This window comes from Taudactylus pleione, unplaced genomic scaffold, assembly GCF_031769625.1.
Source record: "Taudactylus pleione unplaced genomic scaffold, aTauple2 ptg000540l, whole genome shotgun sequence".
Classification (NCBI taxonomy): Eukaryota; Metazoa; Chordata; class Amphibia; order Anura; family Myobatrachidae; genus Taudactylus; species Taudactylus pleione.
In genome coordinates this window covers 992,912-1,016,187 of record NW_028284942.1, presented here as the reverse complement: position 1 = coordinate 1,016,187, position 23,276 = coordinate 992,912, and the positions used below count along the sequence as shown (strand labels likewise).

Below are 23,276 nucleotides of genomic sequence, written 5' to 3'. Positions count from 1 at the left end.
TGATAATCTACATAACTTTTATTGCAGCTCAATAAGTACTTGATGGAGATCTTTTTTCCACTATGGGGATGCGAAAACGAATCACCTGCAATGAGATATTGACATGTGATATACGGGCATTTAATGCAACCCACTTTTGCATGTGTAAAGAACCTAGTTGAGGGATTTTTATTCAACTTAGAAATATCGGTCTTCACCAAGCGATCACGCAAATTGTGTCCTCGTGAATAACATGGCATAAGCTGGTCACCAGTAAGATGTAAATTGCTGTCTGATTCGATGATAGGCCAATGTTTCTTAGAAACTTGGTTAATCACTTGGGACGCTGTGTTAAACCTGTTGACCCAAGGAAATTTTGGAATAGAAACATTTTTCCTCTCTTTCCGTGATAAAAGTTGATCCCTTATTAAGCGCCATAACTTTTTCTTTAGTTTGCTCTAAGGCTTTTCGTGAGTAGCCTCTGGCATAAAAACTTTCAATAAGCTCATTTAGTTGAGTGATGGCTCTCAAAGGATCACTATCGGTACGCCTCACCCTAATCATTTGTGAGTAGGGGAGCCCCCGGATCAGACTTCTGGGGTGGCAGCTTTGCGCTTGTATCAGCAAATTTCTATCTGTGATTTTTGTGTATAATGTTGTAATTATAGAGTTGTTATTAATAATTATTTTTACATCTAGAAAATTAATTTCATGCCTACTCATGTTAAAGGTAAACTTAATAGGTGAATTGCTTTTATTATGATTTTCCATGAATAGCTGGAACTCATGTGATTCTCCACTCCAAAAGAGGAGCAGATCATCAATAAAACAAGAGTAGGAAAGTATCGTTTCAACAACCTGTGTATCGCTATAGAAAGTATCTTTCTACTTCAAACATCACGATATTTGCATAGACCGGGGCTGCGCTAGAACCCATAGCGCAGCCCTTTATCTGTAGGAAAAAGCTTTTATCATAGATTAAGAAGTTGTTAGTGAGTAGCACTTCCAGTAATCTCAGAATGCTATCACACATGGCAGGCTCAAATGCTGGTTTCCTAGACAAAAGTTTTTATACACATACCAAACCGAAATCTTCAGGAATCTAATTATATAAAGAGACTACATCAATTTCTATAAGCCAACAATTTTTAGGTACACAAGCAATATATTTAATTCTCTCCAGAAAGCTGGTGGTATCAAGTAAGAATGAAGGTTCGTTCTGAATCAGGGGCTGCAGCAAATGATCCAAAACAATTGCACAGTGCTGTAATAGCGAGCCCTTAGCCGAGACTATGGGGCGTCCGGGTGGAGGATCAACGCCTTTGTGGATCTTAGGGATCAAGTAAAACAGGGGTTACTATTGGAAAAGCTGGAATGAATGACTCTATAAGTTTTGCTGTGATCAATTGCAAGTCCATAGCCTGTTGAAGAATAGTCATTATTTTTTTCTTGCATGATGCTCTAGGGTCACCAGGAAGCTTAGAATACACATCTCTATCAGAAAGTTGGCGTTCAGTTTCTAATCGATAATCAGTAAGGTCCTGCAGCACTATAGCACCACCCTTGTCCACAGGGCGGATTATAAGATTTTTGTTGTTGGATAATGCAAACAGTGCTTGGCATTCCAAGACAGAGAGGTTAGGGTGAATCGGAACTTTTTTGATTTCAGTGTTGCTAACTCATGGTCCAAGATTCTGACGTATGTTTTGATACTGGAGTTGTTCGATTGGGGTTCAAAAGAGCAGCGGGGGCCCACAGCTTTCAATTTAGAAGGAGTTTGATCCTTGTATTTCATCACTTGATCTTTAAAAAATTGTTTGAGTTTAAGTTTTCTCTGTAGGGTATTTTTCTCTATGTCACATTGAAACTCATTGAAGGGTACAGTAGGGACAAATGAAAGTCTTTTGCTCAGTAATTTGTACTCGCTGTCAGATAGCTCATCAGAAGATAGATTAAAAATTAGGTCTTACAGGACCGAGGTGGCTTCCCTGCATCAAGATTATTGTCCATGAGAGGACCATTGGTGTACAAATTACTCCAGCATTGCCGTGTGGTGGTTAGTGAGCAGCCCTATGAAGCTGGGTCAGAGGAACTTCTGAGAAACACTGACCTAGACTCTATGTCTCTGGGAATGTGGGGACTTAGTGGTCACTCATTGTACTCTTACATTTATATAAGCAACACGATAGTGTAGTGGACAGCATTTCTACTCTGCTCTGGGGTCGTGAATTCAATTCCCAACCAAGGTCCTGTATGTGAGGATTCTGTATGTTTTTCCGTGTTTGCATTGGTTTCTTCCAGATGATCCAATTTCTTCCCACTCTCCAAAGCCACACTGGTAGGTTAGTTGGCTTCTTCATAAATACCGCTAGTGTGTGTGAGTGTCTATGTGGTAGGAAATGTAGATTGTAAGCTCCCCTGGGGCAGGGACAGATGTGACTAAATATTCTGGTAAGAAATAGCTTCTAATAATTATATTTTTTCCTAGATTTCTGTGCAGTGAGTAGTCAGATCTTGATCACTGAAGATGTACAAGGTCAGGAGTCAGATGACTGAGAGGATACTAAATCTCACCCTGGAGATCATCTACCTGCTTACTGGGGAGGTGAGGGGATCTGGGAGTGTCACTATGATATCACTTATATCTATATTAATAATACAGGAACATGACTGGGAGGTGAGGGGATCTGGGAGTGTCACTGTGACATCACTTATATCTATAGTAATAATACAGAAACATGACTGGGGAGGTGAGGGGATCTTGGAGTGTCACAGTGACATCACTTATATCTATAGTAATAATACAGGGGCATGACTGGGGAGGTGAGGAGATCTGAGAGTGTCACTGTGACATCACTCATATCTATAGTAATAATACAGGGACATGACTGGGGAGGTGAGAGAGTTAGGGAGTGTCACTGTGACATCACTTATATCTATAGTAATAATACAGGGACATGACTGGGAGGTGAGAGGATCTGGGAGTGTCACTGTGACATCACTTATATCTATAGTAATAATACAGAAACATGACTGGAGGTGAGGGGATCTGGGAGTGTCACAGTGACATCACTTATATCTATAGTAATAATACAGGGGCATGACTGGGGAGGTGAGGAGATCTGGGAGTGTCACTGTGACATCACTCATATCTATAGTAATAATACAGGGACATGACTGGGGAGGTGAGAGAGTTTGGGAGTGTCACTGTGACATCACTTATATCTATAGTAATAATACAGGGACATGACTGGGAGGTGAGAGGATCTGGGAGTGTCACAGTGACATCACTTATATCTATAGTAATAATACAGAAACATGACTGGAGGTGAGGGGATCTGGGAGTGTCACAGTGACATCACTTATATCTATAGTAATAATACAGGGGCATGACTGGGGAGGTGAGGAGATCTGGGAGTGTCACTGTGACATCACTCATATCTATAGTAATAATACAGGGACATGACTGGGGAGGTGAGAGAGTTTGGGAGTGTCACTGTGACATCACTTATATCTATAGTAATAATACAGGGACATGACTGGGGGAGGTAAGGGGATCTGGGAGTGTCACAGTGACATTACATATCTATAGTAATAATACAGGGACATGACCGGGGAGGTGAGGAGATCTGGGAGTGTCACTGTGACATCACTTATATCTATAGTAATATCCGAGCAGCAGGGAGTCGGTCTCAGATATAGTATTAATCCCACAGTTCTCACTGGTGTTGGTATTTATTACATTTCTGTCACTATATTGTTCTCTTTCTGTCACTTACAAAAAAGTTTTTGGGGCTGCAAAAAATACAATATACTCCACATTTTCACATATATGGGAGATTGTTATAAGATTTTTTTTTTTGCAAAATAGTCTACTTGAATATTATGCAATTTGATCACCTGAATAAACAGCCTCATTTAGGAGGAGTTTAATTGACCTTCTCATTCATATTTTCCCAATACACAGGGTTACACAGTAGTGAAGAAGACATCCAGTGAGTGTGAGGCACCCAGCAGCCATCCCCGTGTGTCAGGAGGACTGAGCAGGACCCGGAGCCCCATCATGGTGCCTCCACCTCACTCACTGATACTTGAGAGACGCCATGACCAGAAGATCCTGGAACTCACCAACAAGATCATTCAGCTGCTGACTGGAGAGGTGACTGCTGGGAATGGGACATTATACAGTAACACCAGGGGATGTGTCTGTGTGATGACTGGAGAGGTGACTGCTGGGAATGGGACATTATACAGTAACACCAGGGGATGTGTCTGGGTGATGACTGTGTCATTGTGTTTGTCAGGCTCCTAAAAGGTGTCAGGATGTCACTGTCTATGTCTCCATGCAGGAGGGGGAGTATATAGAGGAACACAAGGGTCTGTACAACGACGTGATGATGGAGAATCACCGGCCCCTCACATCACTGGGTAAGAGGAGACTGTCATTTATTGTACAGGGGAGAGCAGGTATGGGGGCCCCCTATATATACACATCACCTGATAATCACTTATAGATGTGTCGTCATACATCTATTCTCAATTCGCCACACAGTGTGACTTGCCTGGCGGCTCACTCTGGTCCCGTGCTACTCTGCTAATGTTGGGCGTCTTTCATACAGATGTGTCCTCAAATCTAACCTAAATAGCAGCACACAGTGTGACTTGTCTGGCGTGAGTGAGCTACCAGGTCCCGTGCTACTAGGACACACCAGCAACTGTGCTGATTAATGTGATATGTGACACTTGTATATCTGTTTGCACCTATGTCTGTATATGATGCACAGCGGAACCTGGAATGAAAAAAGCTGCGGCCGCTACATTGTACCACTTCATATACAGATTCAGAGACTCAGTCTCACAAAAATATACAAGTGTTGCATGTCAATTAATCTGCTGGTTACTTTGCATTGTGACTTAGACACATTTTCAGCAAAAAAAAGATGCAAAAAAGTCACCTGGCGCTAGCAGTGTTTCATGGGACTTGGCACTCCGTATGGGGCTTTTTGGCTCGACTGCAGTAAAGATGTGTAAGGGCACGTCTATATATACAATGTACTCAGTCACTGTGTGTCTCCTACAGATGGACCCAGTAACAGATATACCCCAGAGAGATGTCCCCATCCTCTGTATTCCCAGGATTGTACAGAGGAGAATCACAGGACCCTACAGGAGGATCAGGTAGGTGGGATTTATGGTCTCACCAATATACCAAAGTGACTGTCACTATATGATCTGGAGAGAAGCTGTGTGTGTCTTATACACTGATATTATACTGTTTAGTCTCAATTAAATCAGACATTATTGTTATATGGATCATTTAGAGTGAAGATCTTGCTGATATTAAGGCTGAAGATACAGATGGAGAAGAAGAGACGTATGTGACTGATAATAAGGTAGAAGATATAGAGGGAGAAGAAGAGACGTATGTGACTGATATGAAGGCAGAAGATATAGATGGAGAAGAAGAGACGTATGTGACTGATATGAAGGCAGAAGATATAGATGGAGAAGAAGAGACGTATGTGACTGATATGAAGGCAGAAGATATAGATGGAGAAGAAGAGATGTATGTGACTGATATGAAGGCAGAAGATACAGAGGGAGAAGAAGAGACGTATGTGACTGATAATAAGGCAGAAGATATAGAGGGAGAAGAAGAGACGTATGTGACTGATCTAAAGGTAGAAGATATAGAGGGAGAAGAAGAGACGTATGTGACTGATATGAAGGCAGAAGATATAGAGGGAGAAGGAGAGACGTATGTGACTAATATGAAGGCAGAATATATAGAGGGAGAAGGAGAGACGTATGTGACTGATATGAAGGCAGAAGATACAGAGGGAGAAGAAGAGACGTATGTGACTGATATGAAGGCAGAGGATATAGAGGGAGAAGAAGAGACTTATGTGATGAGTGATAAGCAGTGTAACGAGGAAAATATCCCTACAGATATCAGCACAGGTGAGTTATAAACACTTATAACATTCTCATTGCTCAGTCACTACATAAATGTACAAGCTTATGAGGGAATTGTATCTGCACAGTGAGGAGTCAGGTGCCATCAGCCCCATCTCCCCCTCACATCATGTCACTGTGTGTTACCAGCCCAGTGATTTGACCAGTCCCCCCCTTTTTTTTTAAGTTTGAAAAAACCCATAGTGAGAGCCCTGTTCATTACCTATTTACCACTATGTGTTACCAGCCCAGAGATCTTACCAGTCTCCTCCCCGAACTCTCTGGTGTATTTCATATATCAGAAGCCATCAGCTCCTATTATACTCCTGCTCTCCCCCTCACATCATGTCACTGTGTGTTACCAGCCCATAGATCTGACCAGTCTCCTCCCCACACTCTCTGGTGTATCTCATACATCAGGAGCCATCAGCCCCTATTATACTCCTGCTCTCCTCCTCACATCATGTCACTGTGTGTTACCAGCCCAGAGATCTGACCAGTCTCCTCCCCACACAATCTGGTGTAACTCATACATCAGGAGCCATCAGCCCCTATTATACTCCTGCTCTCCCCCTCACATCATGTCACTGTGTGTTACCAGCCCAGAGATCTGACCAGTCTCCTCCCCACACTCTCTGGTGTATCGCATACATCAGGAGCCATCAGCCCCTATTATACTCCTACTCTCCCCCTCACATCATGTCACTGTGTGTTACCAGCCCAGAGATCTGACCAGTCTCCTCCCCACACTCTCTGGTGTATCTCATACATCAGGAGCCATCAGCCCCTATTATACCCCTGCTCTCCCCCTCACATCATGTCACGTGTTTTTTACCAGCCCAGAGATCTGACCAGTCTCCTCCCCACACTCTCTGGTGTATCTCATACATCAGGAGCCATCAGCCCCTATTATACTCCTGCTCTTCCCCTCACATCATGTCACTGTGTGTCACCAGCCCAGAGATCTGACCAGTCTCCTTCCCACACTCTCTGGTGTATCTCATACATCAGGAGCCATTAGCCCCTATTATACTCCTGCTCTCCCCCTCACATCATGTCACTGTGTGTTACCAGCCCAGAGATCTGACCAGTCTCCTCCACACACTCTCTGGTGTATCCCATACATCAGGAGCCATCAGCCTCTATTATACTCCTGCTCTCCTCCTCTCATCATGTCACTGTGTATTACCAGCCCAGAGATCTGAGAAGTCTCCTCCCCACACTCATCATATCTTTGTCTGCTACCAGCTACTCTTGTCCTTTAATGTCCACTACGCAAATGACCTTTGTCGATCTTCCTCCCCATTCCCTTCAATGGGATATTACCAATGATCCTTCCTGACAACTACTGCCTGAAATTATCAATGATCACTAATGGTAATAACATCTTTGCATGTGATTTCTTGTTCTGATTTTATTCTGTTTTACCTGAGATATAAACCTAAGCTTTATAAATATCTTTTTGGAAAGTATTACATTTACTGCCTGGAGGTCCAAAGTGAGGGTAATGGTGGATCCCAATTGTTTAAAACGTTGATTTGTGTACTCCAGTATGTTTTTGCTTATTCATTTGAGTCTGGCCGGTTCTTTAACATGTTTCAATAGGTCCCCTTAGAGGTTTAAGAGTATCTAACATCCAGAGATATACATTCCTAGAGAGATTCAAACTGGTGCTTTTTTAGTTTACTGAGATGGAGATCCGGAGAGTGTGAGGACACAGCAGTATGCAGCTAGTATGTCCTGTGTGTGATATAATGTATAGACCATGCCTGCACTCTGTTACACATACTGAGATGGAGATCCGGAGAGTGTGAGGACACAGCAGGGTGCAGCTAGTATGACCTGTGTGTGATATAATGTATAGACCATGCCTGCACTCTATTACACATACTGAGATGGAGATATGGAGAGTGTGAGGACACAGCAGGATGCAGCTAGTATGACCTGTGTGTGATATAATGTATAGACCATGCCTGCACTCTGTTACACATACTGATGGAGATCCGGAGAGTGTGAGGACACAGCAGGGTGCAGCTACTTTGACCTGTGTGTGATATAATGTATAGACCATGCCTGCACTCTGTTACACATACTGAGATGGCGATCCGGAGAGTGTGAGGACACAGCAGGATACAGGTAGTATGTCCTGTGTGTGATATAATGTATAGACCATGCCTGCACTCTGTTACACATACTGAGATGGAGATCCGGAGAGTGTGAGGACATAGCAGGGTGCAGCTAGTATGACCTGTGTGTGATATAATATATAGACCATGCCTGCACTCTGTTACACATACTGAGATGGAGATACGGAGAGTGTGAGGACACAGCAGGATACAGCTAGTATGACCTGTGTGTGATATAATGTATAGACCATGCCTGCACTCTGTTACACATACTGAGATGGAGATATGGAGAGTGTGAGGACATAGCAGGGTGCAGCTAGTATGACCTGTGTGTGATATAATGTATAGACCATGCCTGCGCTCTGTTACACATACTGAGATGGAGATACGGAGAGTGTGAGGACACAGCAGGATGCAGCTAGTATGACCTGTGTGTGATATAATGTATAGACCATGCCTGCACTCTGTTACACATACTGAGATGGAGATACGTAGAGTGTGAGGACACAGCAGGGTGCAGCTACTATGACCTGTGTGTGATATAATGTATAGACCATGCCTGCACTCTATTACACATACTGAGATGGAGATATGGAGAGTGTGAGGACACAGCAGGATGCAGCTAGTATGACCTGTGTGTGATATAATGTATAGATAGATCATGCCTGCACTCTGTTACACATACTGAGATGGAGATATGGAGAGTGTGAGGACACAGCAGTATGCAGCTAGTATGTCCTGTGTGTGATATAATGTATAGACCATGCCTGCACTATGTTACACATACTGAGATGGAGATATGGAGAGTGTGAGGACACAGCAGGATACAGCTAGTATGATCTGTGTGTGATATAATGTATAGACCATGCCTGCACTCTATTACACATACTGAGATGGAGATATGGAGAGTGTGAGGACACAGCAGGATGCAGCTAGTATGACCTGTGTGTGATATAATGTATAGACCATGCCTGCACTCTGTTACACATACTGATGGAGATACGGAGAGTGTGAGGACACAGCAGGGTGCAGCTACTATGACCTGTGTGTGATATAATGTATAGACCTTGCCTGCACTCTGTTACACATACTGAGATGGAGATCCGGAGAGTATGAGGACACAGCAGGATACAGCTAGTATGTCCTGTGTGTGATATAATGTATAGACCATGCCTGCACTCTGTTACACATACTGAGATGGAGATACGGAGAGTGTGAGGACACAGCAGGGTGCAGCTAGTATGACCTGTGTGTGATATAATGTATAGACTATGCCTGCAGTCTGTTACACATACTGAGATGGAGATCCGGAGAGTGTGAGGACATAGCAGGGTGCAGCTAGTATGACCTGTGTGTGATATAATATATAGACCATGCCTGCACTCTGTTACACATACTGAGATGGAGATCCGGAGAGTGTGAGGACACAGCAGGATGCAGCTAGTATGACCTGTGTGTGATATAATGTATAGATCATGCCTGCACTCTGTTACACATACTGAGATGGAGACATGGAGAGTGTGAGGACACAGCAGTATGCAGCTAGTATGTCCTGTGTGTGATATAATGTATAGACCATGCCTGCACTCTGTTACACATACTGAGATGGAGATATGGAGAGTGTGAGGACACAGCAGGATACAGCTAGTATGATCTGTGTGTGATATAATGTATAGACCATGCCTGCACTCTGTTACACATACTGAGATGGAGATCCGGAGAGTGTGAGGATACAGCAGGGTGCAGCTAGTATGACCTGTGTGTGATATAATGTATAGACCATGCCTGCACTCTATTACACATACTGAGATGGAGATATGGAGAGTGTGAGGACACAGCAGCATGCAGCTAGTATGACCTGTGTGTGATATAATGTATAGACCATGCCTGCACTCTGTTACACATACTGAGATGGAGATCAGGAGAGTGTGAGGACACAGCAGGGTGCAGCTAGTATGATCTGTGTGTGATATAATGTATAGACCATGCCTGCACTCTGTTACACATACTGAGATGGAGATCCGGAGAGTGTGAGGACACAGCAGGGTGCAGCTAGTATGACCTGTGTGTGATATAATGTATAGACCATGTCTGCACTCTGTTACACATACTGAGATGGAGATCAGGAGAGTGTGAGGACACAGCAGGGTGCAGTTAGTATGACCTGTGTGTGATATAATGTATAGACCATGCCTGCACTCTGTTACACATACTGAGATGGAGATATGGAGAGTGTGAGGACACAGTAGGGGTGCAGCTAGTATGACCTGTGTGTGATATATAAAGTATAGTCCATGCCTGCACTCTGTTACACATACTGAGATGGAGATATGGAGAGTGTGAGGACACAGCAGGATACAGCTGGTTTGACCTGTGTGTGATATAATGTATAGACAATGCCTGCACTCTGTTACACATACTGAGATGGAGATCCGGAGAGTGTGAGGACACAGCAGGGTGCAGCTACTATGACCTGTGTGTGATATAATGTATAGACCATGCCTGCAGTCTGTTACACATACTGAGATGGAGATCCGGAGAGTGTGAGGACACAGCAGGGTACAGTTAGTATGACCTGTGTGTGATATAACGTATAGACCATGCCTTCACTCTGTTACACATACTGAGATGGAGATACGGAGAGTGTGAGGACACAGCAGGGTACAGCTAGTATGTCCTGTGTGTGATATAATGTATAGACCATGCCTGCACTCTGTTACACATACTGAGATGGAGATCCGGAGAGTGTGAGGACACAGCAGGGGTGCAGCTAGTATGACCTGTGTGTGATATAATGTATAGACCATGCCTGCACTCTGTTACACATACTGAGATGGAGATCCGGAGAGTGTGAGGACACAGTAGGGGTGCAGCTAGTATGACCTGTGTGTGATATATAATGTATAGTCCATGCCTGCACTCTGTTACACATACTGAGATGGAGATATGGAGAGTGTGAGGACACAGCAGGATGCAGCTAGTGTGACCTGTGTGTGATATAATGTATAGACCATGCCTGCACTCTATTACACATACTGAGATGGAGATCCGGAGAGTGTGAGGACACAGCAGGGTACAGTTAGTATGACCTGTGTGTGATATAATGTATAGAGCACTCTGCACTCTGTTAGTAGTGGCTGCTTTAGCTCCGTGTAACAACCATTACAGTGTAGCATATAGGTAAGGTGTCTGAATTCAGTGCAGAAAATCCCATGTTTATGCCCAGATGTTGCACCCATTGTACACAACATGTCATAAGAGAATCTGAGGGAAATGTATGAAGCCTTAGAAAGAGATACAGAGGTGAAATTACCCACAGCAGCCAATCAGCTTCTAGCTATCATTATCAAGTACAGTCAGTAAATTGACAGAAGCTGATGGTTGCTAAGGGCAATTTCTCCACAAATCATCTGTAAGGTTTGGTACATCTCCCCCTTTGTATTTTTTTGTGACAACCCCCGCCAGTGTTACTCCTACATCTAATCCTCCTCATGACAAAAATCGCCAAACAGATGAGAGAGTCATTGGCCGCCATTCAATATAGCGCAATGTTTCTGAGAGTGCAAATCCGATGAAAGTTCCAGCCGCGCAGTTGTTTGTGGTTTAGCGCAGTACTAACAGCCTCACAGCCAGCACTTTAGTTGGGAGCTCCCACAATCGCGGCCACTGACTGTTTGGAGATGTTGGTGTACAGCCGGGGACGTCTTATAGTTACACAGTATGGAGATGTTGGGGTACAGCCGGGCACATCTTATTATAGTTACACAGTATGGAGGTGTTGGGCTATAGCTGGGCACGTCTTATTATAGTTACACAGTATGGAGATGTTGGGGTACAGCCGGTCACATCTTATAGTTACACAGTATGGAGATGTAGGGTACAGCCAGGCACGTCTTATTATAGTTACACAGTATGGAGATGTTTGTGTGCAGCTGGGCACGTCTTATTATAGTTACACAGTATGGAGATGTTGGAATACAGCCTGGCACGTCTTATTATAGTTACACAGTATGGAGATGTTGGGGTACAGTCGGGCACGTCTTATAGTTACACAGTATGGAGATGTTGGAATACAGCCTGGCACGTCTTATTATAGTTACACAGTATGGAGATCTTGGGGTACAGCCGGGCACGTCTTATTAGAGTTACACAGTATGGAGATGTTGGGGTACAGCCGGGCACGTCTTATAATTACACAGTGTGGAGATGTTGGGGTACAGCTGTGCACTTCTTATAGTTACACAGTATGAGATGTTGGGGTACAGCCGGGCAGTACTTATAGTTACACAGTATGGAGATGTTGGCGTATAGCTGGGCATGTCTTATTATAGTTACACAGTATGAGATGTTAGGGTACAGCCGGGGACATCTTATAATTACACAGTATGAGATGTTGGGGTACAGCCGGGCACATTTTATTATAGTTACACAATATGGGGATGTTTGGGTACAGCCGGGCACGTCTTTTTATAGTTACACAGTATGGAGATGTTGGGGTACAGCCGGGCACGTCTTATAGTTACACAGTATGGAGATGTTTGTGTGCAGCTGGGCACGTCTTATTATAGTTACACAGTATGGAGATGTTGGGGTACAGCCGGGCACGTCTTATTATAGTTACACAGTATGGAGATGTTGGGGTACAGCCGGGCACGTCTTATTATAGTTACACAGTATGGAGATGTTGGGGTACAGCCGGGCACGTCTTATTATAGTTACACAGTATGGAGATGTTGGGGTTCAGCCGGGCACATCTTATTATAGTTACACAGTATGGAGATGTTGGGGTATAGCCGGGCACCTCTTATTATAGTTACACAGTATGGAGATGTTGGGGTACTGCCAGGCACGTCTTATTATAGTTACACAGTATGAGAATGTTGGGGTACAGCCGGGCATGTCTTATTATAGTTACACAGTATGGAGATGTTGGGGTACAGCCGGGCACATCTTATTATAGTTACACAGTATGGAGGTGTTGGGGTATAGCCGGGCACGTCTTATTATAGTTACACAGTATGGAGATGTTGGGGTACAGCCGGCCACGTCTTATTATAGTTACACAGTATGGGAATGTTGGGGTACAGCCGGGCATGTCTTATTATAGTTACACAGTATGAGATATTGGGGTACAGCCAGGCATGTCTCATTATTGTTACACAGTATGGTATAGCTCTGCAGTGATAGTAATTCCCATATAATTATTCTGTTCGCAGCAGATGGACACAGCAGCAGGAATAACTCGGGGAGACATCTCATATTATCTCCAGATTGTGACCTAGACGATAATAACTTCTCACAGGACTCTACAGGAGAAAACCCCATTATCCCCAGTATACATCCAGCATCTCACAGTGCAGATATTCCATCTGATCCCTCTAACCATGAGGAATGTTCCCCTGATAATCCCAGTAGTGTTACACACAGCTCAGATCACGCAAGTGATAAACCATTGTCATCTTCTGAATGTGGGAAAGGTTTTACCAAGCAGATCAGTCTTTCTATACATCGGAAGATAGTTCACACAGCTGAAAGGCCTTTTCCGTGTTCTGAGTGTGGGAAATGTTTTACACTGAAAAGTTCTCTCACTAGGCATACAAAGATTCACACAGGTGAGAAGCCATTTTCATGTTATGAATGTGAGAAATGTTTTACCCACAAATCAGTTCTTGTTACTCATCAGAGAATTCATACAGGTGAGAAACTATTTATATGTTCTGAATGTGGGAAATGTTTTACCCACAAATCACATCTTGTGAGACATCAGAGAAGTCACACAAATGAGAAACCATTTTCATGTCCTGAGTGTGTGAAATGTTTTGCACACAAATCAGATCTTGTTACACATCAGAGAAGTCACACAGGTGAGAAACCATTTTCATGTTCTGAATGTGGGAAATGTTTTACACAGAAATCAGTTCTTGTTAAACATCAGAGAATTCACACAGGTGAGAAACTATTTCCATGCTCTGAGTGTGGGAAATGCTTTAAAGTGAATCAGATCTTGTTAGACATCAGAGAAGTCACACAGATGAGAAACCATTTTCATGTTCTGAGTGTGAGAAATGTTTTACACACAAATCAAATCTTGTTACACATCAGAGAAGTCACACAGGTGAGAGGCCATATCCATGCTCTGAGTGTGGAAAATGTTTTACACAGAAAAAAGTTCTAGTTAAACATCAGAGAACTCACACAGGTGAGAAACCATTTTCATGCTCTGAGTGTGGGAAATGTTTTACACAGAAATCAGCTCTTGTTACACATCAGAGAAGTCACACAGGTGAGAAATCATTTCAATGTTCTGAGTGTGGGAAATGTTTTACACAGAAATCAGAACTTGTTACACATCAAAGACGTCACACAGGTGAGAGGCCATTTCTATGTTCTGAGTGTGGGAACTGTTTTACACAGAAATCAGATCTTGTTACACATCGTAGGAGTCACACAGGTGAGAAACCATTTTCATGTCCTGAGTGTGGGAAATGTTTTACAAAGAAATCCGATCTTTTTAATCATCAGAAATGTCACACAGAAGAAAAACAATGTATGAGCATCTAGAAATATGGAAATTGCTGCGGTATTTGCAGTACTGTAATATCATTGGGAATTATCAGAACAAGCATAAATACAATGTTAGACTAGATTGCTGTCCCTGCTTGATGAAGGGTAAATGACATTTGCAATATCACACTATGGGTCTGATTCAGCAGCGAAAGCAAATGCAGCTGCAGTCTCTTACAGATCGCAGGTGCTAATATATGCTAATCCCGAGGCACAGCCGCCATAACCACGCCCACTGCTGCCTTCTCATTATCCTCCAATGTCGCCCTCCTGTGTAATCATCGGTACTAACGCCGCACATCAAGCAGTCACACAGCATTTACATCAGGTCTGACCAGCCGCAAACACTGCAGCTGTCCTGACACGCAGAGAGGTCTCATGCTGAAGTTGCCATTGCTATGGCTAATGTATACACGCCCATGACATGGCAATCACACGGACACACACACCTGCATGACATTGAGATCACACGGACACACATGCCTGCATGACATGGCGATCACACGGACAGACACGCCTGCATGACATGGAGATCACATGGACACATGCCTGCATGACATGGCAATCACACGGCACACATGCCTGCATGACATGGCGATCACACGGACTGACATGCCTGCATGACATGGAGCTCACATGGACACATGTCTGCATGACTTGGCGATCACACGGATAGACACGCCTGCATGACTTGGCGATAACACGGACAGACGCGCCTGCATTACATGGATATCACACGGACACACCCGCCTGCTGTTTTCTGTCCACCCCCTTTACCTCCCAAAACGCTGTCACCTTGCCATTCAACAACAGTTTCCTTATTCTATCAGATCAGAGTTTCCCAAATTCTGCTATTACAGGCCAGGTATTAAGGATATCCATGCTTGAGCACATGTCACTTAGTACCTCAGTCAGTTTGATTTAACCATTTGGACTCAAGCATGGATATCCTTAAGCCCTGGCCTGTAATGGTGGAGTTTGGGAAGCTCTGTATTAGATTATTATTGTGGTATTGGCCTATTTGTGCAATAACAAGACCACATGATGTAATATAGGGACCTAACTACTCTGTCATCATAATGTGCTGGGGATGTAATATGGGAAGTGGGAAACTATGACATCATGTGATGACTGGGCTGTAAGTGACGGTGTGAGATGGGCGATATAATGACATCTGTAACCTCTGATATTATTATAATTTATTTATATGGCGCCACAAATGTTCCGCAGTGCCTTACAAAGTGCATAAACAAGTTGTAGACAAGCGACTTACAGAAAATTACAATACAGGACCAGGACATGGATAATATATATATTGCTACATTAGCGACCATAACACCCAGATAAGCAACAGGAGCATAAGCAAACAAGTGTTAGGTGCCCTAGTGGTGAGTAAGAAGTAGATGAAACTAAAGTAGGGAGAAGCACAATAGGGTAGAGGGCCCTGCTAATAAGAGCTTACATTCTAAAAGGGAGGGGAAGACAAATGGGTGACACAGATGGGGTAGATGGGTAGGAAGGAGCATGTAGCAGGGAGTTAGAATGATAGCTGGAAGGCTTTGATGAAGTAGTGGGTCTTAAAAGCCCGTTTGAAGTATTGCAAAGAGGTGGAGAGTCTGATGGGGAGTGGGAGAGAGTTCCAGAGGTGGGGAGTAGTGCGGGCAAAATCTTGGAGGCGGGAGTGGGAGGAAGTAATCAGCTGGCATGAAAGGCAGCGTGCATTAGTTGAACGAAGAGAGCGGAGAGGAGAGTGAAGGGAGATGAGATCAGAGATGTATATGGGAGAAGATTGGGTGAGGGCTTTGTAAGTGAGTGTGAGAACCTTAAATTGGGTTCTAAAAGGGAATGGGAGCCAGTGGAGGGCTTGTAGGAGAGGGGAGGCAGATGTAGAGCGTTGGGAGAGGAAGCTAAGCTGTGCAGCAGCATTAAGGATAGACTGGAGAGTAGAGAAATGGGATTTGGGGAGGCCAGATAGGAGGAGGAAACAGTAGTCCAATCTGGAGATGACCAGTGAGTATGAGGGCTTTAGTAGCATCCTTGGTGAGATAGGGTCTGAACTTAGAAATATTTTTGAGATGGAAACAACAGGACTGTGAAAGGTTCTGGATATGTGGTTTGAAGGAGAGGGATGAGTCCAGTATAACTCCAAGACAGCGCACCTTGGGACTAGATGAGATAGTTATTCCATCAATTGACAAAGAAATAGTGGGAAGTGAGGTTATGTGGGAGGGTGGGAAGACTATCAGCTCTGTCTTAGACATATTAAGTTTAAGAAATTGCTGGGACATCCAGGAAGAGATAGCAGAGAGACAGTTTGAGATACCAGTCAGAAGAGAGGGAGAGATCAGGGGAGGAAAGGTAGATTTGAGTATCATCAGCATAGTAAGGAATCTATATTTGAACCTGTATATACCCCTGCCTGTACCTTCTAAAATCCTACCTATAAACCTCTAAGGATGACGCTAATTTGCGTATGCAATCATACAGTAAATAGAGACTCCAGACTTAGAACATGTGGTTCCAAAGCACAAAGTATTATTCAAGTAAAAGTACAGTCAGTTACACGCTGTTGATTCAGACACAATTAGACGCAAAGGAATTATACAGACCCCAAGTACAGTATATATACGCATGCGCTCTGGACCAGATCCCGGCATTCAGAAAGAAAACCTCCATCAATCAGCAAGAAGACTAAAGACCCAGTGTTTGAGCACACATGTTTATACCCCCCCAGAATAGACAGGACAATAGAGAAGTTTCTTGCTTATGCCATTGGTTCCCATGGGGGAAGCATCTGTTACAGAGCGTTTAACAGGCTGGTTCAAATAGACTCAACCCAGCCTCCACCAACTGGGGGTCTCTACCCTCCCGCCCCCTAACAGTTGTTCATATAATATACACTTTGTTGCCTGAAGTCTCTGCGGTCCACAAGTCGAGAATGCATGATGCGATCTCCACACCGATAATACCGGAATTCTGTTGAAAGAGTACGCATCAGTACGAACCCAAACACGGCTTTCTTAGCAAGTATAAAACCTTAGTTATCAAATATCTTTATTTCACAGCATTTATACTAACTGAACCAACTTAAATCTTATACTTTAAAGCTTATTAAACCTTTTATGTGGATATGTAATGTGTGAGTATGCGGGGTGTGATGTAAAGACGCTAGTTAACTTGGGGCAGATGCGTATGCATGAAGCTAACAACCAGCTTTTCATACAGGATCTTATGCATTCACTAATATGCGATTAGTTACCAGCGTAATTGTGCGTATTAATGTGTGTATGAGGAATGGTGCACTTAAATCTCGCTTACTAAGTGAACATCTAGCAGTGTGAAATGCTGAGCCTGATAGTTCCACATGCCCCTTCTCTCAGCAGCCCACCAACCTTTCCCAAGCTCAAAAGAAAAACCCTTTATTCTCCCAGACTCTTGTGTCAATGCAAATAGCCCAGCTACATGACCCAAACCTAAGATAACACTCTAGTCTTTGAAGTTATTTCATTGCAGGAAGCTTGCTAATGTAAGGTGTGTATTCGAGCCGGGCTTCCTGGAGTGAGAGCAGACGTTATCCAGGAAGCTTATCTACACAGGCTAGTCATCACATGGCCATTTGCTCTGTTCTAGCTATTGCAATATATATCCTTTAGGGGAATTATAATAATATGCACTTTATCCAGAACACCCAAACTACGTAAAGTCATGAAATGGGCTTTTGGTGAATCGCCGTAACTTATGGCGATGGTTACGGATGCAATCGCATGATGCTAATAGTATTATCGCCACATGTACTAAAGTGTGAGTTTATCTAAAATGGCGCTTAGGCGGCCATTCGCAAAATGGCGTCGCTGCGATTCAATTTTAAACTGATCTTGTCTCAGCCAATAATCCAGTTTCGACAGTCCACCCTTTGATAGCGAACGACATGCTATCACAATCTGCTATTAGAATTTAATTTAGGCTTACAGTTACATATTATTTAGTGTTATTATGGGATGGCACAAGGTGGTTCTTAATCCAACAATAATGTGTCTCTGAGTGGGGACATAAAACTACTATTATACGCACACCGCGGAATCTTGGAAGATCATGTGAAAGGTGTGGGGATGCACCAGTCTTATAAAAGCAGTCTTGAAGGGGAATTTAGACTTTACATTATCTGAGGTGTTTTAAAAATAACATTTCAATAATACATTCTATGCATGTCTAAATATAATACATTAAATGATGGTATTTCCTAGCTCAGGGTTGAAATGCAGTTCTGTATTTACCTCAGTATTCATACTGGCCACCATCATAATTTCATTCTTTCGTTTTACTCTATTTTTACATTTTCCACACTTCAACACAATAGGAACACACCGGACACATATGCCAATTATTATGATGACAATCAGTATAAGGATTAAGAATTTGCATATGCTGTCGATCACTTCCTGGACCCATTCTCCTAGACCTGAGAACCATTTCACTGGGTTCAGCCATGAAACCCATCCTTCTATCTTTTCCCCTACTTCAGCCACTGAAGCATTATGGTTCTTACGAAACTCCCATTTTAGCTAAAGAATTTCATCCATCCTCCGGTCTATCACCTCCTTAGGGTCGCTGGTATCATTGGTGACATAGGTGCAACATTTTACTCCAAATTGGGTGGCTAACGTTACGCAATACCTTCCAGTAACAGCAGTTAAATAATTCAACACTAGCCTGTGTTGCATCAGTTCTTTCTTGTACACTTGTAATTCTCTCCCTGTATACCTGAATGTGTCATCGTACATCTCGGTGATATTATCTATCAATTTAGCAAGTTCCTGAATATATCTAAAATTTAGTGTTCCCCGAGCGATCCTGGTGGGATCCAGTGCCACTAAAACTTGAAAGCCAGTTGTCTCACTAATTAACTGAGTGGCTTTATGCACATCACCAGGTATCATGTTTCTTTTGCCTCTGTGTTCATATTGCGTGTGAAGGTATGGAGGTATGGTGATGGTGTGTTTTTATGTATACCAAGCATTTCAACATGTGTGATGGTCATAACTTCTGGGACTACTCTTCCCAGGTAACACAAACCTTCGGAACTCGGGGAGAGCCATTTATACGCTTTTCTTCCACATACAAAATATACATTATCAGGGAGAACATAAGGGATGGTATGCATCATTATCATTAAGCACACTTCTCTTGCAAATAATCCTATTTCTGGGTTTTCCATCTGGTTCATGCAAGTCTCTGGCTGTATTATTTTAGCACAATAACCATCTGGCACCTTACCAATAATCTCTTTGGTGGAACTCAGTGTATACCGATACCTAAAATGTTTCCCACTAGATTTAATTGAGCGTAACAGATCATGGTTTATGGACTCATTATCAGCTCTTTGTGAGAAGGTCATCGTCTGATTATTCCCCGTCACTTCCCAACCTCCGGGTTTATTGGAGTTGGTTATGTTTAAACACAAAAGTGATCTATCTACTTGGAATTGATAGAGTTTGAAATGAGGTGGTTTGGATGAGAGAAATTTTCCATCCAAGGTTTTCCCTTTTAGTAATTCTAAAATTTCTGTGGTATTCAGCGGAAATGGCACCAACCCTACATTATGCTGTCCCTGTGGCACATGTGAACACACCCAGCAATCAGTTTGATTTAACACTTTGCCTACCATGCTGTGATAATCCTCTAAAGCAGTGTTGGCTAACCTTGACACTCCAGCTGTTGTGGAACTATATATCCCAGCATGCCCTGCCACAGTTTTAGCATGCCCTAATAGCAAAACTGTAGCAGTGCATGCTGGGTTATGTAGTTCCATAACAGCTGGAGTGTCAAGGTTAGCCAACACTGCTCTAAAGGATACCCACCCCAGTATGGGTTATATTTAGGTTGGCACCGTTGGATACAGTTCTCATCAACTAGGGACCCACAAAGCTCACAAATACAGGAATCTTCAGACGATAAACCTCCACACCTTCCCCGAGTATCCGGAATGACAGCTCTCTTAACAACAGTACTAAGATTGGTCAGACACTCCCCTGATTGGCATTGCAATCCTCCTGACTCCATTCCATCAGCACTGCCATCAGCTCCCGTTCCTTCAATTGGTCCCCCATCATAGACACCGGATATCCCCAAACCGACCAGGATGGTGAACACTCTAAAAGAGAATATGAAAATGAACACAGCAGGCCTGTCCATTGTCACAACAAGATCTGCAAATTTCTCTCAGTTCAGGTATCTCACTACAACCTGTTCAATCCTCCCGGAAAAAGCTCGCGATTGACAGGTCCACGCTATCAGCTTTGTCTCCGACTTGTTTCTCCACCGGTTGATTTACCTTTTTGCAGTGAGTGGAATGGACCCAGGTATCTCTCTCGGCCACCTTCAAAGATGTGGTACTCGTCAGCAGCACCTGGTATGGACCTTCCCACCGATCAGTCAAACAACCTGAACGCAAGAAATTTCTGATCATAACATATTCTCCTGGTTCAACATCATGACAGTTAGTTTCAGGTATATCATTAGACAATTTCAGTTTCTGCTGCTGTTGCTTTAACTGCTTACTCATTGATATAAGATACTTTACAGTTACCTCGTTGTTACCCTTCAAGTCTTCCTGTGGACTTATAATCAAATGAGGTTGTCTACCGAACAGTATTTCAAATGGGGACAGATTTAGAGGGGGTCTAGGAGTGGTCATTATGCTATGTAGGACCAAAGGTAATGCTTCTGGCCATCCTAGTCCAGTCTCTGCCATAATTTTACTTAATTTATTTTTAATAGTCCCGTTCATCCTCTCTACCTTGGCACTGGCTTGCGGTCGGTAGGGGGTATGAAGTCGTCTATTAATACCCATCAGCTTACACATATTTTGAAAAACATCACCTGTGAAATGAGTACCCCTGTGACTCTCGATGATTTTAGGGATACCGTACCTGCATACAAATTCCTGGACTATTTTCTTGGCAGTAAACGCAGCAGTATTAGTGGCTGCTGGGTAGGCCTCAACCCAGTTAGAAAATACATTGGTGCACACTAATACATACTTAAGGTTCCTGCAGGGTGGTAATTGGATGAAATCAATTTGTATCACCTGGAAAGGTCCGTCAGTCAGTGGAATGTGGGACGGTTCGGTAGGGATCGCTTTCCCTATGTTCTTCCTCAAGCAGGTCAGACAGGACATTGCTATCTTTTCTGCTTGTGAAGAAAAACCTGGTGCGCACCAGTATGCCCTCACCAACTTGCACATACCTTGTTTTCCCAAATGAGTCAGACCGTGTGCTGCCTCAGCCAGGCTGGGGTAATATGCCTTGGGGGCTACTGGTTTACCTTGTCCGTCCCTCCAGAGCCCGGAGGACTCTTGCCCACATCCCTTGGACTTCCAAATGGATTTTTTCTGAATTGAACACAAATTTTGCATCTCAATTAATTTCAGCATATCAATTGTTTGGAAAGACATAATTTTTTCAGTTAGAGAAAACATTTTCAACCCTGCTGCCCATTTTGCAGCTTCATCGGCCCTGTTGTTGCCCAGTGACACCGGGTCATCCTCACATGTATGGGCTTTACACTTAATTACTGCCACTGTTTTGGGCAGTTGGATTGCTTCTAAAAGATGTTTTATGTGTCGGGAGTGTGCAACTGGTGTGCCTGCTGCTGTCATAAAATTTCTCAGATGCCATAGAGCCCCAAAATCATGCACCTCCCCGAACGCATACCTCGAGTCAGTGTAAATGTTAGCAGATTTGCCTGCTGCCAGTTCACACGCTCTAGTTAGTGCTACTAACTCTGCCACCTGGGCTGAGTGAGGAGGACCAAGAGGTTTAGCTTCTATGATGTCTGTGTCATTTACAACAGCATAACCTGTACATAATTCACCTGTGTCTGTTTGTCTATGACAACTCCCATCCGTAAAAAAAGTCGCATCCACATTCTCTAAAGGTGTGTCATGTATGTCAGGTCTAGCAGTAAAGGTCTGATTAAGATATGTCATACAATCGTGTGTATCATTATGTCCGCTGAACTCACCTCCCGCCAGTAACTCATTTCCCTCCACCCTTTGTACATCATTTTGTACATATGGTAAATACGTTGCTGGATTCAGCGTGCTGCAACGTTTAACAGTGATATTTGCGGGTGCGATTAGAGCTAGTTCCCATTTGGTAAACCTAGCCGAAGAGACGTGTCTGGTTTGAGCTGAGTTCAACAGAGCAGATACAGCATGGGGAGTGTAGACAATCATATCATGGCCCAGTACTACGTCCTCACTTTTACTCACCAATAGAGCGGTAGCTGCTACGCTTCTCAAACAAGTGGGGAGTGATCTTGCTACCGTGTCCAATTGGGCACTGTAGTATGCTACGGGCCTACTGACATCACCATGTTTTTGTGTAAGGACACCTGCAGCACAACCATCGGCTTCCGTACAATACAAATCAAAAGGTTTTTCATAATCAGGTATTCCCAATGCAGGAGCTTTTGTCAGGCTATCCTTAAAATTAAGGAAAGCCTGCTCTGATTCCTCTGTGTATGACACGATCGGGTTTGAGGAAGAGACTAATTCCTGTAAAGGCAAGGCCAAAATAGAAAAACCTGGGATTCACATTCGGCAATATCCACACATTCCCAAGAAGGTACAAATTTGCTGTTGATTCTGCG

At 43.4% G+C, this 23,276-nt stretch overlaps 1 protein-coding gene and 1 pseudogene across 2 annotated transcripts in view; one reads left to right on the top strand and one right to left on the bottom strand.

Annotated features, from left to right (window-relative positions):
- The window catches only part of LOC148500910 (uncharacterized), a 542,640-nt gene that overhangs the window by 320,794 nt on the left and 198,570 nt on the right, over positions 1 to 23,276 (top strand). The window contains 2 exon segments of the mRNA XM_088451185.1: positions 13,580 to 14,008; positions 14,092 to 14,427. Coding sequence (XP_088307311.1) covers positions 13,580 to 14,008; positions 14,092 to 14,427 — 765 coding nt within the window.
- The window catches only part of LOC148500912 (uncharacterized), a 229,530-nt pseudogene that overhangs the window by 22,369 nt on the left and 183,885 nt on the right, over positions 1 to 23,276 (bottom strand). The window lies entirely within an intron of this gene.